The sequence below is a fragment of the Bombina bombina genome, chromosome 11 (assembly GCF_027579735.1).
Source record: "Bombina bombina isolate aBomBom1 chromosome 11, aBomBom1.pri, whole genome shotgun sequence".
Taxonomy (NCBI): domain Eukaryota; kingdom Metazoa; phylum Chordata; class Amphibia; order Anura; family Bombinatoridae; genus Bombina; species Bombina bombina.
In genome coordinates this window covers 178,488,888-178,509,838 of record NC_069509.1, presented here as the reverse complement: position 1 = coordinate 178,509,838, position 20,951 = coordinate 178,488,888, and the positions used below count along the sequence as shown (strand labels likewise).

Here is a 20,951-nt window from a genome sequence, read left to right as displayed (position 1 = left end):
TCTAGCGACCCTTTAACGTGCACACCCCATAATGGTGCCAGCCTTGTGTCCTAATATTTGTCTTGTAAATACTTTTTCGTGACGGTCTCTGACTGATCTCATTTCTGTCTGGCAGTGATGTGCTATAACTGTACTTCCTTTTGTTCTGTTTGTCGCCTGTGAAAATAATGACTTCTGACCCATTGTCAGATGCTGAGACAGAACCCAATTACGTCTGCACATTAATTAACCCTTGTTGAGACCTAACAAGAAGAAGTGTTTTGAGAGTAACGTGTTGCTGCCTTTGTACACAATTATACCTTGTGAGTAGCTTCTAGAATCCGCTCCCATGTCAGCAGCAGCTGTTCTGCAGGGTTTATAGTGATTTATTGATTAATGGGTTTGTTTTATCCACATTTCCCACTTAATACCTGATCTCTAATTTCAGACCCAGTTTAGATCCTAACATATAAGAAGCTGCATGTGCTTCTCATAATATTTATTCTGGATATGGGCTGCATATGTTATTTGTAACCAAAACTGTACATAAATGGTCTGTTTTATAGCATTGTATTATTGCACCGTTGTCTGCATGTAACTGTTTTAAACCCTGCAAAGCAGCAATACGCTACTGGCATGTGTGCAGCCACCAGTCAGCAGCTATCTCCCAGTTATTATTTCTGATTTTAAGCCTATCTAGATATGCTTTTCAACCAAAGATACCAAGAGAATGAAGGACATTTTGGCAAATGAAGTAAACATTACATGTTGGAAACATGAAAGTTTAACTTTGACTTTTATGTTCTGTTAAATACTAGAGACAGACTGTTGTGAATTGCCTGGGGAGGCAGTGTCCCTGTTTGTGTATAGGGCAATGCTACATCAATCTCACATGTTACCCACCCTCCCAGAGGGACAGGAGACCAGGAGTGTATACTGCTGTTATACTGAGATTGTCTGTGTATAGGGTAATGCTACAGCGAGTCTCACATGTCACACCCAGAGGGACAGGAGACCAGGAGTACATACTGCTGTTATACTGAGATTGTCTGTGTATAGGGTAATGCTACAGCGAGTCTCACATGTCAACCCCCAGAGGGACAGGAGACCAGGAGTACATACTGCAGTTATACTGAGATTGTCTGTGTATAGCGCAATGCTACAGCGAATCTCACGTGTCACTTCAGAATAGCCTCTTAGTGGTCATAGCACAGGAGACCAGTGACATAACCAGGACCTGGGTAATGCTACAGTGAGTCTCACATGTCACCCCCAGAGGAACAGGAGACCAGGAGTACATACTGCAGTTATACTGAGATTGTCTGTGTATAGGGTAATGCTACAGTGAGCCCCACATGTCACCCCCAGAGGGACAAGAGAACAGGAGTACATACTGCAGTTATACTGAGATTATCTGTGTATAGGGTAATACTACAGTGAGTCTCACATGTCACCCCCAGAGGGACAGGAGACCAGGAGTACATACTGCTGTTATACTGAGATTGTGTATAAGGTAATGTTACAGTGAGTCTCACATGTCACCCACAGAGGGACAGGAGACCAGGAGTACATACTGCAGTTATACTGAGATTGCCTGTGTATAGGGCAATGCTACAGTGAGTCTCACATGTCACCCCCAGAGGGACAGGAGACCAGGAGTACATACTGCAGTTATACTGAGATTGTCTGTGTATAGCGCAATGCTACAGCGAATCTCACGTGTCACTTCAGAATAGCCTCTTAGTGGTCATAGCACAGGAGACCAGTGACATAACCAGGACCTGGTAATGCTACAGTGAGTCTCACATGTCACCCCCAGAGGGACAAGAGACTAGGAGTGCATACTGTAGTTATCCTGAGATTGTCTGTGTATAAGGTAATGCTACAGTGAGTCTCAAATGTCACCCCCAGAGGGACAGGGGACCAGGAGTACATACTGCAGTTATACTGAGATTGTCTGTGTATAGGGCAATGCAACAGTGAGTCTCACATGTCACCCCCAGAGGGACAGGTGACCAGGAGTGCATACTGCAGTTATGCTGAGATTATCTGTGTATAGGGTAATGCTACAGTGAGTCTCACATGTCACCCCCAGAGGGACAGGAGATCAGGAGTACATACTGCAGTTATACTGAGATTGTCTGTGTATAGGGTAATGCTACAGTGAGTCTCACATGTCACTCTCAGTGGGACAGGAGACCAGGAGTACATACTGCAGTTATACTGAGATTGTCTGTGTATAGGGTAATGCTACAGTGAGTCTCACATGTCATCCCAGAGGGACAGGAGACCAGGAGTACATACTGCAGTTATACTGAGATTGTCTGTGTATAGGGATATGCTACAGTGAGTCTCACATGTCACCTCCAGAGGGACAGAAGACCAGGAGTACATACTGCAGTTATACTGAGATTGTCTGTGTATAGGGCAATGCTACAGTGAGTCTCACATGTCACCTCCAGAGGGACAGAAGACCAGGAGTACATACTGCAGTTATACTGAGATTATCTGTGTATAGGGTAATGCTACAGTGAGTCTCACATGTCACCCCCAGAGGGACAGGAGACCAGGAGTGCATACTGCTGTTATACTGAGATTGTCTGTGTATAGGGCAATGCTACAGTGAGTCTCACATGTTACACACAGAGGGACAGGAGACCAGGAGTACATACTGCAGTTATACTGAGATTGTTTATGTATAGGGCAATGCTACAGTGAGTCTCACATGTCACTCTCAGTGGGACAGGAGACCAGGAGTACATACTGCTGTTATACTGAGATTGTCTGTGTATAGGGTAATGCTACAGTGAGTCTCACATGTCACCCCCAGAGGGACAGGAGACCAGGAGTGCATACTGCAGTTATATTGAGATTGTCTGTGTATAGGGTAATGCTACAGTGAGTCTCACATGTGAACCCCCAGAGGGACAGGAGACCAGGAGTGCATACTGCAGTTATACTGAGATTGTCTGTGTATAGGGCAATGCTGCATTGACTCTCACATGTCACCCCCACAGGGACAGGGGACCAGAAGTACATACTGCAGTTATACTGAGATTGTCTGTGTATAAGGTAATGCTACAGTGAGTCTCACATGTCACCCCCAGAGGGACAGGGGACCAGGAGTACATACTGCAGTTATACTGAGATTATCTGTGTATAGGGCAATGCTACAGCGAGTCTCACATGTCACCCCCAGAGGGACAGGAGACCAGGAGTGCATACTGCAGTTATATTGAGATTATCTGTGTATAGGGTAATGCTACAGTGAGTCTCACATGTCACCCCAGAGGGACAGGAGACCAGGAGTACATACTGCAGTTATACTGAGATTGTCTGTGTATAGGGCAATGCTACAGTGAGTCTCACATGTCACCCCCAGAGGGACAGGATACCAGGAGTACATACTGCAGTTATACTGAGATTGTCTGTGTATAGGGCAATGCTACAGTGAGTCTCACATGTCGCCTCCAGAGGGACAGAAGACCAGGAGTACATACTGCAGTTATACTGAGATTGTCTGTGTATAGGGCAATGCTGCAGTGACTCTCACATGTCACCCCCAGAGGGACAGGGGACCAGGAGTACATACTGCAGTTATACTGAGATTGTCTGTGTATAGGGCAATGCTACAGCGAGTCTCACATGTCACCCCCAGAGGGACAGGAGACAAGGAGTGCATACTGCTGTTATACTGAGGTTGTCTGTGTATTAGGCAATGCTACAGTGAGTCTCACATGTCACCCCCAGAGGGACAGGAGACCAGGAGTGCATACTGCAGTTATACTGAGATTATCTGTGTATAGGGCAATGCTACAGTGAGTCTCACATGTCACCCCCAGAGGGACAGGAGACCAGGAGTATATACTGCAGTTATACTGAGATTGTCTGTGTATAGGGCAATGCTACAGTGAGTCTCACATGTTACACACAGAGGGACAGGAGACCAGGAGTACATACTGCAGTTATACTGAGGTTGTCTGTGTATAGGGTAATGCTACAGTGAGTCTCACATGTTACACACAGAGGGACAGGAGACCAGGAGTACATACTGCAGTTATACTGAGGTTGTCTGTGTATAGGGTAATGCTACAGTGAGTCTCACATGTTACACACAGAGGGACAGGAGACCAGGAGTACATACTGCAGTTATACTGAGGTTGTCTGTGTATAAGGCAATGCTACAGTGAGTCTCACATGTCACCCCAGAGGGACAGGAGACCAGGAGTGCATACTGCAGTTATACTGAGATTATCTGTGTATAGGGCAATGCTACAGTGAGTCTCACATGTCACCCCCAGAGGGACAGGAGACCAGGAGTACATACTGCAGTTATACTGAGATTGTCTGTGTATAGGGCAATGCTACAGTGAGTCTCACATGTTACACACAGAGGGACAGGAGACCAGGAGTACATACTGCAGTTATACTGAGATTGTCTGTGTATAGGGCAATGCTACAGCGAGTCTCACATGTCACCCCCAGAGGGACAGGAGACCAGGAGTACATACTGCAGTTATACTGAGATTGTCTGTGTATAGCGCAATGCTACAGCGAATCTCACGTGTCACTTCAGAATAGCCTTTTAGTGGTCATAGCACAGGAGACCAGTGACATAACCAGGACCTGGCTTTATAAGGGTGTATTCCTAGGCAGCTGTGCAATATCAAAGCCCTTTAAAAAGCATTTAAGATTTGAACATTTATTTTGTATACAGACTGATTTTGCAATATGTACTTGCTAATCATATACCCATGCAAACGTACAATGATTTTGATGTTCCTTTCATAAAAATGATGTGCATCTAATTAAATGTATCACTGATGTGTCCATTTTTGTATGTATAATAAAGTTTGTTTGAGATAAGTGAACTAATTATTAAACCAACTGATCATTTCTGTTTTTGTATCCAGTGTAATTAATGGTTTATTCTTGTTTTTGCAGCTGCCGGTTACTGACTCTGCACAGAAGACAAAGTTAGAACCTTTGTGAAGACTAAACCCAAACATGTCTATAATGGACCATAATCCCACCACTGGGGTGGTTACAGTCATTGTCATCCTAATCGCCATTGCCGCACTTGGCGCCTTAATACTTGGTTGCTGGTGTTACCTCCGCTTGCAGAAAATAAGCCAGTCGGAGGATGAGGAGAGCATTGTCGGGGAAGTTGAAACCAAAGAACCTTTTCTTCTGGTTCAATATTCTGCCACAGGACCTCGAGTGGAGCGAAAAACCAAACTGACTCCTAACGGGACCGAGGTGCATGGTTAATTCACTGGCTTCAACATATCAGCTGAGATGAATCTAACAAGCAGAACTAATACTGTGAATAACATAGACCCGGCTGTGGTGGCAAAGTGACTCTACCTGACACAGCATGCGTGACTTTTATTTTCCTAGCATTTGTTACTTGAATGTTTAGATCATTCTTTATTAACAAGATTTTCCCCCAGAATGTGAACTACCAATTGTCTGATCATGAAAATAACCAACAGGAAGCTGCAGTTTTACTCCAACATACATTTATACAGTTGTTGTATATATTTTAAAGAATGGAACGTGCATAGCCACCATTTTGTTGGCAAAAAAAAAAAACTGAACTGGAAACCATTCATGTGAGACGGATGTGTAAAATTGCAGGTTTTAAATATGTTGGTGTTTTTTTTTGTTTTTTTTTTTACTAAGATTCAATTTCCTCTTGTTTTAAGCAGATACCTTATTATTGTTGTGCGTTTTTTGTATTCGCTTTAAGCGTTTACCTGCAGTGAAGCTGCTGCAAACGATATTTGTTTGGGAGCCGTTGACGTGGAAAAAAAAAAAAGAATTCCATGAGGATCCCTTTCTTTTTATGTAGCAGGGGAGCAGAATTGTAGATTTCTATTTTCTAAGAATGAAATAGCATTTTAGATTTTCACTACAATCTTATATCTTTGTACATTTCCATTACAGTAAGTTGTATTTGATGTTTACATGAATGCATTAAGGACTCTCGTACAGGCTGTTGTGACATTTTTTCACATTTTGCATCTTTTAGCCTGTAAACTTTTACTGTGTTTTTAATATAAACTGCTAGACTTCGCCTTCAGAACGTACTAGTGTGTGCTGTGTTTTGAGTGGCGACCTGAGTCTAAAAGTTGGAGTGAATTTGGGTATATTTTATATCCAATGACCTGCTGGAAAGACTTCAGTCAAAACCAAACATACGGTGTAGCAGTGACCACCAGTTTCCTACACGATTCACTTTTCCTGGTTTAGCCTTTTGGCTGCTATATAGGTTTGTTAAAGGGATAGTCTAGTCAAAATTTAAAAAATGTGATGTCCCTCAAAGAATGTTAGACTAGGGAAAAAGATTTTAGCTTAAAAGAATGGTTTAGTCAAAATTAAACTTTCATGATTCAGTTAGTGCAGCAATTTTAAGCAACTTTCTAATTTACTCCTATTATCATTTTTTTTGCATTCTCTTGCTATCTTTATTTGAAAAAGAAAAAATGTAAGCTTACAAGATGGCACGTTTTTTGTTCAGCACCTGGGTAGCGCTTGCTGATTGGTGGCTACATTTAGACACCAATCAGCAAGCGCTACCCAAGTGCTGAACCAAAAATGTGCCGGCTCCTATGCTTACATTCTTGCTTTTTAATTAAAGATAGCAAGAGAATGAAGAAAAATTGATAATAGCAGTAAATTAGAAAGTTGCTTAAAATTGCTGCCCTATCTGAATCATGAAAGTTTAATTTTGACTAGATTGTCCCTTTAAAGCCTTTCTTTGTCAGCTAAGGGGTTAACAGCATTATTATGAGTATTGTAAATCTCTCAATGCTGAACCAGGTTTTTTTTTTTCTTTTTAACTTAAAAAAAGAAAGTTGCTATAAAGTGCAAATCTGTCTGATTTATATTTGCGTCTTAAACACATTTGTTAAACGTATCGTGTGTAATGAACATTACTGACACAAATTTGTATCTGTATTTGTGATAACCACTGGATTCTGTGCTTGTGAAACAAATACAGCTGTTGTCATTTTGTGTGTTTTTATGCTTATTGCGCCAGACTCATTGTGGGAAACAAACCGGTAACTTTCTAGTCATGGTAATGCGGCTAGTCTAGTATATACAGATATTTTTGTCTTGAGAAAATGTGCCAAAGTGGATTTGTAGTATGAACAGAAAAAGTACTGTGTTGTCAGACGTCTTGTTTTAAAATATCAAAATCTTCTGATTTTCGCTTGTACAGCCATTTTTTTTTCTCCTTGCTCCCTTCACATTAAAGGGACATGAATGTCAACATTTAAACTTTAATTATTCAGATAGAGCATGCAATTAAAAAAAAAAAAAAAAAAATTACGAGCATGCGATTTAAAAAAACGAAAAAATCTTTAGATTTTGCTTTTATAAAAAATAAGAACAGCATATCTAGGTAGGCTCAGAAACGCCAAGGCAGGTGTATCTAGATATGGTCTTTAACAACGATAGCAAAGAAACTAAGATTTATTTTTTATACATTGCATGCTTTGAATTGAGTTTAATTTTGACTGTATTGTACCTTTAACAATTGTGCTCTCCATGACAACCAGTCAAGTGAAACGCTGCACAGCTCCTTTACAAATTGCTTTATTAAAGCATTAAAAAATATATTTAAAAAATGGCAAAGGGTTAAATTTCCCACCTAGGGTTGGAGTTTGCTCGGTGAATATTTCACTGTGTAGTTGAACTAGTTAATTTGGTTCATAAAAGAAAATATCCTTTCCCACGGTTTGTTTCTCAAAAATAAATTGAATCAGAACAGTCTCACATTTTAACACTAAGCTGTAAAGTACATTTTAAAAATGAATAAACTAACAGTTTGAATGAATTTACAGTAACCCTCTTATTTTTCCCCCTCTTTTGTAGATTAAAGGGACTTTAAACTTAAAATATAATACCCCGTAAAATATTTAATGAGAATAAACATTACAATATTGATGTGATTGCATATGGCTAGCTTAGATAAATTATACTCAATGGGGTTTTCAAGTGCTTTATTCCTGGACTGCTCTTTAGTTGTTTTTAAAACATTTGTTTTGTAGGTAGTTTTTATGTGATATTTAATTGCTGGTATGTGTGTGGGATCGGCCTTTTAAAGGGAGAGTTTACCCTCATTTTTTTTCTCCCCCTTTACATTGTTCCCAGTGATTCGTTTTACCTGCTGGAATGTATTAAATGCTTTACAAATAGCTTCTTTACCTTTATATCAGAATCAAAAATGGCTGATTTTGCCTTTGGTATCCCTTCCTATACTAAAAGTTATACTTAAAGGGACACTGAACCCAAATTTGTTCTTTTGTGATTCATATAGAGCATGACATTTTAAGCAACTTTCTAATTTACTCCTATTATCAAACATTCTTCATTCTCTTGGTATCTTTTTTTGAAATGTAAGTTTAGATGCTGGCCCATTTTTGGTGAACAACCTGGGTTGTCCTTGCTGATTGGTGGATAAATTCATCCACCAATAAAAAACTGCTGTCCAAAGTCTGAACCAAAAAAAAAAACTTAGATGCCTTTTTCAAATAAAGATAGCAAGAGAATGAAGAGATTGATAATAGGAGTACATACGAAAGTTGCTTAAAATTGCATGCTCTTTCACAAAAGAAAAAATGTGGGTTCAGTGTGCCTTTAAATATAGGCAATAGAATAGCTGTATAAATCTAGCCAGCAGAAGTGGGAGGTAGGAGAGAAAAGTAATAAAATGCTATATAAGTATTGGACTTTGATATACAGAGATAATTTAAATAAATGTGTGTGTGTGTGCAGAAAGTCATGCAAAAAGATCTGATTTCCCTCCATTTTAATGGCTTAAAGTTTCAAATAACATCAGCTATTTCACATACAAAAATAAACATACACAAGCAATTTATCATACATTTTATATTCTGCAGCTGGTATAAAGTCATTGGAAACACATTAAGGCAAAACAAACTACAGTGTTCTCAGAAAAGGGTTTTATCTTTGCAGAAACACATATGCATTATTTATTTGCATACTTTATCTGTAATTTACTGATTTTTTTTCCCAGTGCTCAGACTGCAGAATTAAAGGGGCAGTGCACCTTACAACATTATTCTGCTGTCTCCCATTAGTCTGAATCTTATTAAAACAGATCAACACCTTGTCTGCTGCAATTATTTTTTAAATGGTCAAAATACACCTATCACCTGGACTTGAGTCTGGACATGACGAGGCTTGCTACTGTCATTCTGTTAGCAAAACTTTAAAAAAAAAAAAACATTTGGCATCCGTAGAAATGATAAAAAAAAACAACTACAAATTAGGATGTGATGTGGTGAGGTTAGGTTTGTGATACCTGTCATTCTATATTACAATCTCAGTGTCCCTTTAAATTCTTTAGTAACAATTGCACAGGGGTTCCCTTTAAGTACACTGCAGTTTACCTGACCCTGCTACATGCTTCTCAGTGACTACTTAGTTCAATGCACAAGTTCAAAGTTGATTTGATAAAGACTCAAAGCAAATTTTGCTAGAAAGATGAGTTTGCTTATGAAACATTCTTTTATGCAGGTCTTTTGCTATTCTATTTGTATCCGGATGAATACTATGCATATGTTTAAAAAGGAATTTCTCACTTTAAGCTTAGTGTAACAAGTGGTTTTTGTGCCTCTGAAGTGGTGGCTCTTAAAGTACACAATGTAGTCAACTATACTGTAGCAAAGTACACAATGTAGTCAACTATACTGTAGCAAAGTACACAATGTAGTCAACTGTACAGTAGCAAAGTACACAATGTAGTCAACTGTACAGTAGCAAAGTACACAATGTAGTCAACTATACTGTAGCAAAGTACACAATGTAGTCAACTGTACAGTAGCAAAGTACAAAATGTAGTCAACAACTACACTGTAGCAAAGTACACAATGTAGTCAACAACCATACTGTAGCAAAGTACACAATGTAGTCAACAACCATACTGTAGCAAAGTACACAATGTAGTCAACTGTACAGTAGCAAAGTACACAATGTAGTCAACAACTATACTGTAGCAAAGTACACAATGTAGTCAACTATACTGTAGCAAAGTACACAATGTAGCCAACTGTACAGTAGCAAAGTACACAATGTAGCCAACTGTACAGTAGCAAAGTACACAATTTAGTCAACTGTACTGTAGCAAAGTACACAATGTAGTCAACAACTGTACTGTAGCAAAGTACACAATGTAGTCAACAACTGTACTGTAGCAAAGTACACAATGTAGTCAACAACTGTACGGTAGTAAAGTGCACAATGTAGTCAACAACTGTACGGTAGTAAAGTGCACAATGTAATCTACAAGTATACGGTAGTAAAGTGCACAATATAGTCAGCCACTGTACGGTAGTAAAGTGCACAATGTAGTCAGCCACTGTACGGTAGTAAAGTGCACAATGTAATCTACAAGTATACGGTAGTAAAGTGCACAATGTAATCAACAAGTATACGGTAGTAAAGTGCACAATGTAGTCAGCCACTGTACAGTAGTAAAGTGCACAATGTAGTCAGCCACTGTACGGTAGTAAAGTGCACAATGTAATCTACAAGTATACGGTAGTAAAGTGCACAATGTAGTCAGCCACTGTACAGTAGTAAAGTGCACAATGTAATCTACAAGTATACGGTAGTAAAGTGCACAATGTAGTCAGCCACTGTACGGTACTAAAGTGCACAATGTAATCAACAAGTATACGGTAGTAAAGTGCACAATGTAGTCAGCCACTGTACAGTAGATAAGTGCACAATGTAGTCACCCACTGTACAGTAGTAAAGTGCACAATGTAATCTACAAGTATACGGTAGTAAAGTGCACAATGTAGTCAGCCACTGTACAGTAGTAAAGTGCACAATTTTATCTACAAGTATACGGTAGTAAAGTGCACAATGTAATCTACAAGTATACGGTAGTAAAGTGCACAATGTAGTCAGCCACTGTACGGTAGTAAAGTGCACAATGTAGTCAGCCACTGTACGGTAGTAAAGTGCACAATGTAGTCAGCCACTGCACGGTAGTAAAGTGCACAATGTAATCAACAAGTATACAGTAGTAAAGTGCACAATGTAGTCAGCCACTGTACAGTAGTAAAGTGCACAATTTTATCTACAAGTATACGGTAGTAAAGTGCACAATGTAATCTACAAGTATACGGTAGTAAAGTGCACTGTAGCAAAGTACACAATGTAGTCAACAACCATACTGTAGCAAAGTACACAATGTAGTCAACTGTACAGTAGCAAAGTACACAATGTAGTCAACAACTATACTGTAGCAAAGTACACAATGTAGTCAACAACTATACTGTAGCAAAGTACACAATGTAGTCAACAACTATACTGTAGCAAAGTACACAATGTAGTCAACTGTACAGTAGCAAAGTACACAATGTAGTCAACTGTACAGTAGCAAAGTACACAATGTAGCCAACTGTACAGTAGCAAAGTACACAATTTAGTCAACTGTACTGTAGCAAAGTACACAATGTAGTCAACAACTGTACTGTAGCAAAGTACACAATGTAGTCAACAACTGTACTGTAGCAAAGTACACAATGTAGTCAACAACTGTACGGTAGTAAAGTGCACAATGTAGTCAACAACTGTACGGTAGTAAAGTGCACAATGTAATCTACAAGTATACGGTAGTAAAGTGCACAATATAGTCAGCCACTGTACGGTAGTAAAGTGCACAATGTAGTCAGCCACTGTACGGTAGTAAAGTGCACAATGTAATCTACAAGTATACAGTAGTAAAGTGCACAATGTAATCAACAAGTATACGGTAGTAAAGTGCACAATGTAGTCAGCCACTGTACAGTAGATAAGTGCACAATGTAGTCACCCACTGTACGGTAGTAAAGTGCACAATGTAATCTACAAGTATACGGTAGTAAAGTGCACAATGTAGTCAGCCACTGTACGGTAGTAAAGTGCACAATGTAATCAACAAGTATACGGTAGTAAAGTGCACAATGTAGTCAGCCACTGTACGGTAGTAAAGTGCACAATGTAAACAACAAGTATACGGTAGTAAAGTGCACAATGTAGTCAGCCACTGTACAGTAGTAAAGTGCACAATTTTATCTACAAGTATACGGTAGTAAAGTGCACAATGTAATCTACAAGTATACGGTAGTAAAGTGCACAATGTAGTCAGCCACTGTACGGTAGTAAAGTGCACAATGTAGTCAGCCACTGTACGGTAGTAAAGTGCACAATGTAGTCAGCCACTGCACGGTAGTAAAGTGCACAATGTAATCAACAAGTATACGGTAGTAAAGTGCACAATGTAGTCAGCCACTGTACAGTAGTAAAGTGCACAATGTAGTCAGCCACTGTACGGTAATAAAGTGCACAATGTAATCTACAAGTATACGGTAGTAAAGTGCACAATGTAGTCAGCCACTGTACGGTAGTAAAGTGCACAATGTAATCTACAAGTATACGGTAGTAAAGTGCACAATGTAGTCGGCCACTGTACGGTAGTAAAGTGCACAATGTAAACAACAAGTATACGGTAGTAAAGTGCACAATGTAGTCAGCCACTGTACAGTAGTAAAGTGCACAATGTAATCTACAAGTATACGGTAGTAAAGTGCACAATGTAATCTACAAGTATACGGTAGTAAAGTGCACAATGTAGTCAGCCACTGTACGGTAGTAAAGTGCACAATGTAGTCAGCCACTGTACGGTAGTAAAGTGCACAATGTAGTCAGCCACTGCACGGTAGTAAAGTGCACAATGTAATCAACAAGTATACGGTAGTAAAGTGCACAATGTAGTCAGCCACTGTACGGCAGTAAAGTGCACAATGTAGTCAGCCACTGTATGGCAGTAAAGTACACAATGTAGTCGGCCACAACGGAGAAGTAAAGTGCACAGGTTTGTTGCTAGTAACATATATAATTTAAACTGATGTCTGATATGGGCATGATGATTTGTATTAAAAAAAAAATACAATTTGAACATTAAGCAATATTCATAAGTCCAAAGGTTTTAAGGTCTTGGGCGGTGGCAAAATTTACAAGATAATTCGGATTAAAGGAATGAGGAAGAACAGATTGCAGAATAAAAAGGACACTAAGACCAGCAAGGTCTTATCCTCTTGGCATGAAAGGGTTAACAAGGAGCAGTACACAGAAGAACCCAGGTCCAGTAGAGAACAGAGTCCAACCCTTTCTGAGAATAGAAGGGTTAAAGGGACATTATACACTAATTTTTTATTTGCATAAATGTTTTGTAGATTATTTATATAGCCCATAAAGTTTTTAGTTTCTTTTTTTTTAATGGATAGTTTTGCTTATTTTTTAAATAACATTGCTCTGATTTTAGGATTAGTCACATGGCAGAGCAGGGTTTAAAGACAGGCAGGCAGTCAAATATTCACACTAGAGAATATAACAGAGAGCACCCATGAACACACTAGGCACACCTATACTAGGGCAACTAAGGAACATGTTTAAAATAGGCGTCAAGGAGGGTGCACAATCAGAGTGGCACTCGAGGCGCCAAACAACCCCATGCAGCCATGGCAACGGCCCGGATTAGGCGGTATGTGACGGTAACCAAAACAACGCAGTCTGAGGAATTTTGGCCTTAGTGCCTTTCTTCCACCTACACCACTTACATGGCAGAGATGCCACCTTTTCTGGGGGGACCTACCATCCATTAGCATAAATAATTATACAGCATCAATCAGGAACTAAAGCTACTAGGACTGATTTTAAATGGTAATTTGTTTATAGATTCCAACACACTTATAAGAAGTTTGACAATGATAGCATCTTTATTTCTATATTAAATCTTTATTTTCAACTTTGACCTGAACCTTAAAGGGACAGTTTAGTCAGAATTAAACTTTCATGATTCAGATATGGCATGCAGTTTTAAACAACTTTCAGATGTACTTTTATCATCAAATTTGCTTTGTTTTTTTTCTATTCTTAGTTGAAAGCTAAACCTATTTGGATGCATTTGTCAGTTTTTCACAGCTAGAGGGCGTTAGTTCGTGTGTGTCATATAGATAACATTGTGCTCACGCCCGTGGAGTTACTTATGAGAGGGCACTGAATGGCTAAAATGCAAGTCTGTCAAAAGAACTGAAATAAGGGGGCAGTGTCGGTAAAATACCATCTCGGTGGCAACTCTACATAGCAAGTGTCATTGTCAGCTCTTAAAAACCATTCTATGTTTTGCCAAAGTCAGCTGCTGCTTGTGGTTTCCATTGGATAGTGAGAAGTGTCACTGCTCCTGCCTCCCATATATACTCTAGTGCCCCCTGAGGAGGTCGCCTCACACTGGGAAAACCACTAACCTAACAAACGAAAGCTTTTTAGAGTTAAAGAGAATCACTCATTAAACAGAATTATCTGCAATTAGTAAGTTTACAGAAGATGCACAGGGGACCAGTTATGGTTCCCACATCAATTCTCATAATGCATTTTCCAAATTAATAGTTACTTGCTACATTGACCAATTGTGCACAGTGTGTATATACTGCAGCATGAAATCAATGTTTAAATGTGGTTTATGGCCAAAATTGCAGTTCTAGAATTACAATATAATTAAATATTTTATTTGTCTTTATTTTCACAGTTGTGCAGACTAACCAGACTGAAGCAATAGATTTGTATACAGCTGCACATGGCTGTGTGACCGAGCAGACAGGAGCAATAGATTTGTGTACAGCTACACGTGGTTGTGTGACTCAGCATACTGGAGCAATACATTTGTGTACAGCTGCATGTGGTTGTGTAACTTAGCAGACTGGAGCAATAGATTTGTATACAGCTGCACGTGGTTGTGTGACTGAGCAGACTGAAGCAATAGATTTTTATACAGCTGCACGTGGTTGTGTGACTGAGCAGACTTAAGCAATAGATTTGTATACAGCTGCACGTGGTTGTGTGACCGAGCAGACTGAAGCAATACCTTTGTATACAGCTGCACGTGGTTGTGTGACTGAGCAGATTGACAAAATAAATTTGTATACAGCTGCACGTGGTTGTGTGACTGAGCAGACTGAAGCAATACATTTGTATACAGCTGCAAGTGGTTGTGTGACTGAGCAGACTAGAGCAATAGATTTGTGTACAGCTGTATGTGGCTGTTTGAACTAGCAGACTGGAGCAATAGATTTGTGTACAGCTGCACGTGGTTGTGTGACTGAGCAGACAGAAGCAACATATTTGTGTACAGCTGCACGTGGTTGTGTAACTGAGCAGACTGGAGCAATAGATTTGTATACAGCTGCACGTGGTTGTGTGACTGAGCAGACTTAAGCAATAGATTTCTGTACAGCTGCACGTGGCTGTGTGACCGAGCAGACTGGAGCAATAGATTTGTGTACAGCTGTATGTGGCTGTGTGAACTAGCAGACTGGAGCAATAGATTTGTGTACAGCTGCACGTGGTTGTGTGACTGAGCAGACAGAAGCAACAGATTTGTGTACAGCTGCACGTGGTTGTGTAACTGAGCAGACTGGAGCAATAGATTTGTATACAGCTGCACGTGGTTGTGTGACTGAGCAGACTTAAGCAATACATTTGTATACAGCTGCACGTGGTTGTGTGACTGAGCAGATTGAAGAAATAAATTTGTATACAGCTGCACGTGGTTGTGTGACTGAGCAGACTGAAGCAATAAATTTGTATACAGCTGCAAGTGGTTGTGTGACTGAGTACACAGAAGCAATAGATTTCTGTACAGCTGCATGTGGCTGTGTGACCGAGCAGACTGGAGCAATAGATTTGTGTACAGCTGTATGTGGTTGTGTGACTGAGCAGACAGAAGCAACAGATTTGTGTACAGCTGCACGTGGCTGTGTGAACGAGCAGACTGGATCAATAGATTTGTATACAGCTGCACATGGTAGTGTGACTGAGCAGACAGAAGCAATAGATTTGTGTACAGCTGCACATAGCTGTGTGACCGAGCAGACTGGAGCAATAGATTTGTATACAGCTACACGTGGTTGTGTGAATGAGCAGACTGGTGCAATAGATTTGTGTACAGCTGCATGTGGTTGTGTGACTGAGCAGACTGAAGCAATAGATTTGTGTACAGCTGCACGTGGTTGTGTGACTGAGCAGACTGAAGCAATAGATTTCTGTACAGCTGCAAGTGGTTGTTTGACTGAGCAGACTTAATCAATAGATTTGTGTACAGCTGCATGTGGTTGTGTGACTGAGCAGACTGAAGCAATAGATTTGTGTAAAGCTGCACATGGTTGTGTGACTCTGTAGACTAGAGCAATAGATTTGTGTACAGCTGCATGTGGTTGTGTGACTGAGCAGACTGAAAAAAATAGATTTGTGTACAGCTGCACGTGGTTGTGTGACTGAGCAGACTGGTGCAATAGATTTGTATACAGCTGCACGTGGTTGTTTGATCGAGCAGACTGAAGCAATAGATTTGTGTACAGCTGCACATGGTTGTGTGACTGTACAGACTAGAGCAATAGATTTGTGTACAGCTGCACATGGTTGTGTGACTGTACAGACTGAAGCAATAGATTTGTGTACAGCTGCACATGGTTGTGTGACTGTACAGACTAGAGCAATAGATTTGTGTACAGCTGCATGTGGTTGTGTGACTGAGCAGATTGGAGCAATAGATTTGTGTACAGCTGCATGTGGTTGTGTGACTGAGCAGATTGGAGCAATAGATTTGTGTACAGCTGCACGTGGTTGTGTGACTGAGCAGACTGGTGCAATAGATTTGTATACAGCTGCATGTGGTTGTTTGACCGAGCAGACTGAAGCAATAGATTTGTGTACAGCTGTACGTGGTTGTGTGGCTGAGCAGACTGGAGCAATATATTTGTGTACAGCTGCACGTGGTTGTGTGACTGAGCAGACTGAAGCAATACATTTGTGTACAGCTACACGTGGTTGTGTGACTGAGCAGACTGAAGCAATAGATTTGTGTACAGCTGCACATGGTTGTGTGACTGAGCAGACTGAAGCAATAGATTTGTGTACAGCTGCACGTGGTTGTGTGACTGAGCAGACTGGAGCAATAGATTTGTGTACAGCTGCACGTGGTTGTGTGACTGAGCAGACTGGAGCAATAGATTTGTGTACAGCTGCACGTGGTTGTGTAACTAAGCAGACTGAAGCAATATATTTGTGTACAGCTGCACGGGGTTGTGTGACTGAGCAGACTCGAGCAATAGACGTGTGTACAGCTGCACGTGGTTGTGTGACCGAGCAGACAGGAGCAATAGATTTGTGTACAGCTGCACATGGTTGTGTGACTGAGCAGACTGGAGCAATAGATTTGTGTACAGCTGCACTTGGTTGTGTGACTAAGCAGACTGGAGCAATAGATTTGTGTACAGCTGCACGTGGTTGTGTGACTGAGCAGACTGGAGCAATAGATTTGTGTACAGCTGCATGTGGTTGTGTGAATGAGCAGACTGGAGCAATAGATTTGTGTACAGCTGCAAGTAGTTGTGTGACTGAGCAGACTGGAGCAATAGATTTGTGTACAGCTGCACGTGGTTGTGTGAATGAGCAGACTAGAGCAATAGATTTGTGTACAGCTGCAAGTAGTTGTGTGACTGAGCAGACTGGAGCAATAGATTTGTGTACAGCTGCACGTGGTTGTGTGACTGAGCAGACTGAAGCAATAGATTTGTGTACAGCTGCACGTGGTTGTGTGACTGAGCAGACTGAAGCAATAGATTTGTGTACAGCTGCACGTGGTTGTGTGACTGAGCAGACTGAAGCAATAGATCTGTGTACAGCTGCACGTGGTTGTGTGACTGAGCAGACTGGAGCAATATATTTGTGTACAGCTGCACGTGGTTGTGTGACTGAGCAGACTGAAGAAATAGATTTGTGTACAGCTGCACGTGGTTGTGTGACTGAGCAGACTGGAGCAATAGATTTGTGTACAGCTGCACGTGGTTCTGTGACTGAGCAGACTGAAGCAATAGATTTGTGTACAGCTGCAAGTAGTTGTGTGACTGAGCAGACTGGAGCAATAGATTTGTGTACAGCTGCAAGTAGTTGTGTGACTGAGCAGACTGGAGCAATAGATTTGTGTACAGCTGCACATGGTTGTGTGACTGAGTTGACTGAAGCAATAGATTTGTGTACAGCTGCAAGTAGTTGTGTGACTGAGCAGACTGGAGCAATATATTTGTGTACAGCTGCATGTGGTTGTGTAACTAAGCAGACTGGAGCAATAGATTTGTGTACAGCTGCACGTGGTTGTGACTGAGCAGACAGGAGCAATATATTTGTGTACAGCTGCACGTGGTTGTGACTGAGCAGACTGAAGCAATAGATTTGTGTACAGTTGCACATGGTTGTGTGAATGAGCAGACTAGAGCAATAGATTTGTGTACAGCTGCAAGTAGTTGTGTGACTGGAGCAATAGATTTGTGTACAGCTGCACGTGGTTGTGTGACTGAGTTGACTGAAGCAATAGATTTGTGTACAGCTGCACGTGGTTGTGTGACTGAGTTGACTGAAGCAATAGATTTGTGTACAGCTGCACGTGGTTGTGTGACTGAGTTGACTGAAGTAATAGATTTGTGTACAGCTGCACGTGGTTGTGTGAATGAGCAGACTAGAGCAATAGATTTGTGTACAGCTGCACGTGGTTGTGTGACTGAGCAGACTGGAGCAATAGATTTGTGTACAGCTGCATGTGGTTGTGTGAATGAGCAGACTGGAGCAATAGATTTGTGTACAGCTGCACGTGGTTGTGTGACTGAGTTGACTGAAGTAATAGATTTGTGTACAGCTGCACGTGGTTGTGTGAATGAGCAGACTAGAGCAATAGATTTGTGTACAGCTGCAAGTAGTTGTGTGACTGAGCAGTATATTTGTGTACAGCTGCACGTGGTTGTGTGACTGAGCAGACTGAAGCAATAGATGTGTGTACAGCTGCACGTGGTTGTGTGACTGAGTTGACTGAAGCAATAGATTTGTGTACAGCTGCAACGTGGTTGTGTGACTGAGCAGACTGGAGCAATAAATTTGTATACAGCTGCACGTGCTTGTGTGACTGAGCAGACTGAAGCAAGATTTGTGTACAGTTGCACATGGTTGTGTGACTGAGCAGACTGAAACAATAGATTTGTGTGCAGTTGCACGTGGTTGTGTGACTGAGCAGACTCAAGCAATAGATTTCTGTACAGCTGCACATGGTTGTGTGACTGAGCAGACTGGAGCAATAGATTTGTATACAGCTGCACGTGGTTGTGTGACTGAGCAGACTGGAGCAATAGATTTGTGTACAGCTGCACGTGGTTGTGTGACTGAGCAGACTGAAGCAATAGATTTGTGTACAGCTGCACGTGGTTGTGTGACTGAGCAGACTGAAGCAATAGATTTGTGTACAGCTGCACGTGGTTGTGTGACTGAGCAGACTGAAGCAATAGATCTGTGTACAGCTGCACGTGGTTGTGTGACTGAGCAGACTGGAGCAATAGATTTGTGTACAGCTGCACGTGGTTGTGTGACTGAGCAGACTGAAGAAATAGATTTGTGTACAGCTGCACGTGGTTGTGTGACTGAGCAGACTGGAGCAATAGATTTGTGTACAGCTGCACGTGGTTCTGTGACTGAGCAGACTGAAGCAATAGATTTGTGTACAGCTGCACGTGGTTGTGTGACTGAGCAGACTGGAGCAATAGATTTGTGTACAGCTGCAAGTAGTTGTGTGACTGAGCAGACTGGAGCAATAGATTTGTGTACAGCTGCACATGGTTGTGTGAATGAGCAGATTGGAGCAATAGATTTGTGTACAGCTACATGTGGTTGTGTGAATGAGCAGACTGAAGCAATAGATCTGTGTACAGCTGCAAGTAGTTGTGTGACTGAGCAGACTGGAGCAATAGATTTGTGTACAGCTGCACGTGGTTGTGTGACTGAGCAGACTGAAGCAATAGATCTGTGTACAGCTGCAAGTAGTTGTGTGACTGAGCAGACTGGAGCAATAGATTTGTGTACAGCTGCACATGGTTGTGTGACTGAGCAGACTGAAGCAATATATTTGTGTACAGCTGCATGTGGTTGTGACTGAGCAGACAGGAGCAATATATTTGTGTACAGCTGCATGTGGTTGTGTAACTAAGCAGACTGGAGCAATAGATTTGTGTACAGCTGCACGTGGTTGTGACTGAGCAGACAGGAGCAATATATTTGTGTACAGCTGCACGTGGTTGTGACTGAGCAGACTGAAGCAATAGATTTGTGTACAGTTGCACATGGTTGTGTGAATGAGCAGACTAGAGCAATAGATTTGTGTACAGCTGCAAGTAGTTGTGTGACTGGAGCAATAGATTTGTGTACAGCTGCACGTGGTTGTGTGACTGAGTTGACTGAAGCAATAGATTTGTGTACAGCTGCACGTGGTTGTGTGACTGAGTTGACTGAAGCAATAGATTTGTGTACAGCTGCACGTGGTTGTGTGACTGAGTTGACTGAAGTAATAGATTTGTGTACAGCTGCACGTGGTTGTGTGAATGAGCAGACTAGAGCAATAGATTTGTGTACAGCTGCAAGTAGTTGTGTGACTGAGCAGTATATTTGTGTACAGCTGCACGTGGTTGTGTGACTGAGCAGACTGAAGCAATAGATGTGTGTACAGCTGCACGTGGTTGTGTGACTGAGTTGACTGAAGCAATAGATTTGTGTACAGCTGCAACGTGGTTGTGTGACTGAGCAGACTGGAGCAATAAATTTGTATACAGCTGCACGTGCTTGTGTGACTGAGCAGACTGAAGCAAGATTTGTGTACAGCTACACGTGGTTGTGTGACTGAGCAGACTCAAGCAATAGATTTCTGTACAGCTGCACATGGTTGTGTGACTGAGCAGACTGGAGCAATAGATTTGTATACAGCTGCACGTGGTTGTGTGACTGAGCAGACTGGAGCAATAGATTTGTGTACAACTGCACGTGGTTGTGTGACTGAGCAGACTGGAGCAATAGAT

At 41.2% G+C, this 20,951-nt stretch overlaps 1 protein-coding gene across 1 annotated transcript in view; it reads left to right on the top strand.

Moving 5' to 3' along the window:
• Positions 1–6,999, top strand: part of SNN (stannin) — a 38,687-nt gene extending 31,688 nt beyond the window's left edge. Inside the window, exon 2 of the mRNA XM_053695008.1 lies at positions 4,924–6,999. Coding sequence (XP_053550983.1) covers positions 4,987–5,250 — 264 coding nt within the window. The 5' untranslated portion in view covers positions 4,924–4,986 and the 3' untranslated portion in view covers positions 5,251–6,999. The remainder of the gene's footprint in view (positions 1–4,923) is intronic.
• The last annotated feature ends 13,952 nt before the right edge of the window (positions 7,000–20,951 follow it).